Source organism: Xenopus laevis, chromosome 3L (assembly GCF_017654675.1).
Source record: "Xenopus laevis strain J_2021 chromosome 3L, Xenopus_laevis_v10.1, whole genome shotgun sequence".
Lineage (NCBI taxonomy): Eukaryota > Metazoa > Chordata > Amphibia > Anura > Pipidae > Xenopus > Xenopus laevis.
In genome coordinates this window covers 141,725,808-141,730,700 of record NC_054375.1, presented here as the reverse complement: position 1 = coordinate 141,730,700, position 4,893 = coordinate 141,725,808, and the positions used below count along the sequence as shown (strand labels likewise).

The 4,893-nt window shown below is 38.5% G+C and overlaps 1 protein-coding gene across 1 annotated transcript; it reads left to right on the top strand.

Moving 5' to 3' along the window:
- The first annotated feature begins 1,852 nt into the window (after positions 1 to 1,852).
- LOC108710636 (olfactory receptor 8D1) lies at positions 1,853 to 2,916 on the top strand. The gene has a single exon (XM_018251747.2). It carries the CDS (start codon positions 1,853 to 1,855, stop codon positions 2,780 to 2,782), a length of 930 nt encoding a protein of 309 aa, XP_018107236.1. The 3' UTR covers positions 2,783 to 2,916.
- Positions 2,917 to 4,893: the final 1,977 nt, after the last annotated feature.

Below are 4,893 nucleotides of genomic sequence, written 5' to 3'. Positions count from 1 at the left end.
TGCTGCCTTTGTATGCATTGCCTGCCTTTAGACCTATCCCTTTACTTTAGAGTAATATGTTATTCAATAGATGGGGCTTCATACTAGACGCATGCATTGGTTGCCACCTGGATCACTTCTAAATTACTGGTAATTGGTTTGATGCACATAAAAGAGGGACCCAGAGAAATGAAAAGAAAATGATTTCTGTGCATGTGCACGAACTTCTGCATGAGCATTGCACTAGAAATAAAACAGTAGCTTTATAAAGTCCCACTGGCAATGTCAGAGTGCTTTAAAACATTAAGAGGCAGATTGATAAATTCTTTATTTTTCTCAAATAGCAATGATGGCAACACCGGGGAATTTTTTTTACAGAATTATGTAGTGATCAATAGAACATAGAAAATATGTAACTGATTTATAAATTCACCACTTGCATTCTGTTGAAAATAAATTGTTTTTTAGTTATTTTTTTTAATAGTTTTACAAATTGGTTCAATAATAGAATGTTTGGCAGGGTTGCCAGATTGTCCACTGGGAAACAAGGGAATTTGATTGGTAGGAATTCAGGAAACCCGTTGATAAATTAACAAAATGATAAAAATTTTGACAATTCTGGCCCAAACTCTCTGGAAATATTAGAAAAAGAAAAAGTTAATAATTGTGATACACTTCAAAAATGTTAGCAGGGTTGGACTGGGCCGGCGGGACACTGGTAAAAAACCCGGTGGGCCCTGGCCCTCATGGGCCCCCGCCGGCACAGACATGGCCCCCCGTTGTTGGCCTGCTTGTGCGCGGTTTTGTTTCTGCGGTTTTTGCCCAGACAGTTTTCCGTGCATGTGCGGCACTGCATTTTTTCGTGCAAGCGTGTTGGTGCAGTCCGACCCTGAATGTTAGAAATCCCAATTAGATTTGTTTTTTTCAGATGTATTATACCCCAATGCCGCAAAAAGCCCGAATCCATAAATCCTGTATAAGTCAATGGGAGAGACACCAATTTCAATTTGTAGTTTTTGTGGTCTGCGCTAAGTTTAGCCTGAAATCCACCATTTTGGCGTTTTCAGGCAAAAACTTTAAAAACTAGAGCGATTTGGGTTTTCCCTCAATTTTATTGAGTTTTCTACGATCCGATTAAATCAATTTTTAAATAATAAATAAGTTAAGATCAGGCATGGGAGTTTAGTCTGTTTTGTTTTTTTTTAAATAAAATATGAGATAAATTCCCGATTTTAGCAATTAACCCCTTTAATAAGTATTTTCAGAAATTATACTGAAAGTGTATTATACAGAGAAGTGGAAAAAAGAATTTAATAGAGTAATTAGACTTTTTAGAAAGTCTTGGCTTTACTCAGGGGCGATCCTGGCCCCTCTGCCGCCTGAGGCAGCAGCAGTTGCTGCTGCCCCCCTCCCCCAGAAATTCGCTCTTAAAGTACCAGGAGCAGCATTTTTGCTGCCCCTGGTACCTAGTGGGGCGATGCCGCCTGAGGCGACAGCCTCAACTCGCCTCATTGGCGAAGCACCCCTGGCTTTACTCCTAAATCTTATATCTCCTTTATCTTAATTGATTAAATGATGTTAATTTTAATACATTTTGAGAAAACGCATCACTGCAGGGAGTGGACGGATTGGAAACAGATAGAGGTACACCCCACTTTAGAAGAAGGATTTGTTTAGATGCAAACGGTAGCCCATGTATCATGGGCCTTTAATTAAAGATTAAAAATAACTGGAGGGAAAGGTTGTGGTAACCTCACTGATCCCCAGCTACATAGTTAATATTTTTTGACAGACGAGACCAAATATTTTTTTTTTTATTAATTTTATTGTGGTTTTATTCTATCTACAGAACTCTACCCATTGCCCCGTTAGAATGAGGGCAAACCAATCTTGGTATGTGATCTTTGTATTTGATGGACTCACAAATGACCCCACGTTAGAACTGTCTCTCTTCATTATGTTCCTGCTGATCTACACCTTCACAATCCTAGGGAATGGCGGGCTGATTGTTCTGATCATGAAAAGCCCTATTCTACACACGCCCATGTATTTCTTCCTAAAGCATTTATCTTTCATAGATATGTGTTACACCTCTGTCATCATCCCAAGAACTCTCTCAGATATTCTCTCTACGAGGAAGACCGTTACATTATTGGCTTGTGTTGTACAATTATATTTTTACTCGTCCCTTTTTATCTCTGAGGTCTATCTGTTATCGGCTATGGCTTGTGACCGTTATGTTGCCATATGCAAACCGTTACTTTACCATCTTATAATGAAAAAAGAGAAATGCGTTCTATTAATTGGTATATGCTTTGCAATTGGCTTCTCTGAATCTGTGATACACGCGAAGAATACATTCAGCCTTATCTACTGCAACACCCACATAGCTCACTTCTTCTGCGATATGCCCCCTGTCCTTAAATTGTCCTGCACTGATACCACCGTGACTGAGCTCGTTGTTTTTGTAGTTGTAGGATTTAACTCCTTTGTTTGTGTATCTGTCATTGTTATATCTTACAGTTACATATTCTGTGCTATACTTAGAATCCAATCTGCACAAGGAAAATTGAAAGCATTCACGACTTGTTCTTCTCACTTGATCTCTACAGGAACATTATTCGGAACTCTGATCTACATGTACATGCGCCCAAACTCCAGTTATTTGAATGATCAGGATAAGGTGGTGTCTGTTTTCTATACAATGGTAATCCCTATGTTAAATCCAATTATTTACAGCTTTAGGAACAAAGATGTACAGAAAGCATTTGTGAAACTAACAAGACTAAAAACAGAAGAATAATTATAAACACTGAGCAGGTCCGTCTATACCTACTGTATTCATTCGTGAACCATGTCCTAGACGCACCTTCAAGGATAAAAACTGGACAGTACTGGACAGCCTTTCTCTTGTAAATGGAACAATATCCTTATAAATTTCATCTTACTGGGACAAATATTAATCAGCAATCTTATTGTCTGATAAAAATGTAGCCACGACAGACTCTACTAAGTGGCCAAATAGTTACAAATATGAAAAAGATCTGCTGTTCCAACATCTTTAGAAAAAATCTTTATTTCCTATTTATACCTCACTAATGATCATATTCACGTTTTATCATGTCATGTTATTTAACATGAGTTTTTTTATAGGATCATATGTCAAGTCATTACCTGCTGCTCACAACTTTAAAACTGGACATAGCGCAGAGCTCACACTTTTTTGTCATTTATTTCAGCTGTTATCTTGTGTCAGGGAGCTTGCTATCTGGTTCCCTTCCCATTGAGTCAAGAGTGAGTTTGTTGTCATTTCATTCATCCATATACGTTTGTACAGTACACAGTGAAACGAAACAACGTTCCTCTAGGACCATGGTGCTACACACAACATAGATGTACCGGTCAACAGACAAAAAGTGCATGTGCAAAAATATGCAACTCCTGCAAAACAGGACAGCACAGTGCAGGGACAGGAACATACAGTGCACACTCAACAAGTAAATAATGCTAAACGTCAGACATGATGGATGTATCATTGTGATATGATAGTAGTAAGAACATGATAAAGTGCAGATGTGCTCAAGCAGCTGATGGGCTGCTGGGGGGGAAGGGAGGGGGTGATATCACTCCTACTTGCAGTACAGCAGTAAAGAGTGACTGAAGTTTATCAGAGCACAAGTCACATGACTGGGGGCAGCTGGGAAACTGCCAATATGTCTAGCCCCATGTCAGATTTTAAAATTAAATATAAAAAAAATCTGTTTGCTGTTTTGAGAAACGGATTTCAGTGCAGAATTCTGCTGGAGCAACACTATTAACTGATGCATTTTGAAGAAAAGCATTTTTTCCCATGACAGTATCCCTTTAAATGCTCCCTAATTCTCTCATTTACTGTCCCATTTATACAGCCTACAAATTGCTTCTGACACTTAATGCATGTTATTTAGTAGACCACCGTGGAAGTATTACTATTTATATATTCCTTTATTTTAAAACTTCTATTTGTCACTGTCGACTTAAATCCTCTCGATACTTTCATATGTTGACACGTCATGCACCTGCGACTAGCACATCTGTAACTACCGCTAACAACTAAGGAATGTTTTGCTTTTTTGTCCACTTTCCCTTCCCTAAACAGACTTGGTGATAATTTGTCCCTTAGTGTTTGGGCTCGTCTGGGGACACTACTTATTCCTAGCATCAATACCCTATAGAAGTCATCATTAGCATAAAGTATAGGTAAATATTTCTTAATATCTAAAATTGCATTAAACTGCTTACTATACCTTGTGACAAAAGGCTAGCCTATGAGTAAGAGTCCTTAGGTGACACGAAACGCGTAAGGCTTTTATTTTTTATGCATAATGTTAAATAAAGACTTTTTGTATTATTGAAATGTTGGGCTCCTGGATTCTACTAAAGGCACCCTATCAAAATCCCCCTCCTGTTTCCTATCTAGTTTTTCACAATTCAATTGTCCTCTCCTCTCCATTTTTTCAGCTCTCTGATAGGCCTTTACCGCCGTCTCATGTCTATAGCCCCAATCGAGGAATCTCCTTCCCATGTCATCTGCCTGTTCATAAAAGACTCTATCTGTTGAGCAGTTCCTGCAGAGCCTTAGGAACTGCCCAACAGGAATGCCCGCAGTCAAATTTCTCGTGTGGCAAGAGGATGAATGTAAAAAAGTGTTCCCACTACAAGGATTTTGATATATTATTGTATGTATCTCTTTCCCTTCTGACACTAATTCGACATCCAAAAATTATATGCTCTTTTCTCTGAATTGGCTGGTAATTTTGAAATTCAACTCATTTTAGTTTATCTCATGAACAAAGTTCTCAAAACTTTTCTGAGCCCCCTGCCATATGCACAATAGATCATCGATATAGCGTAGCTACATTCTCAAGTGTCCCT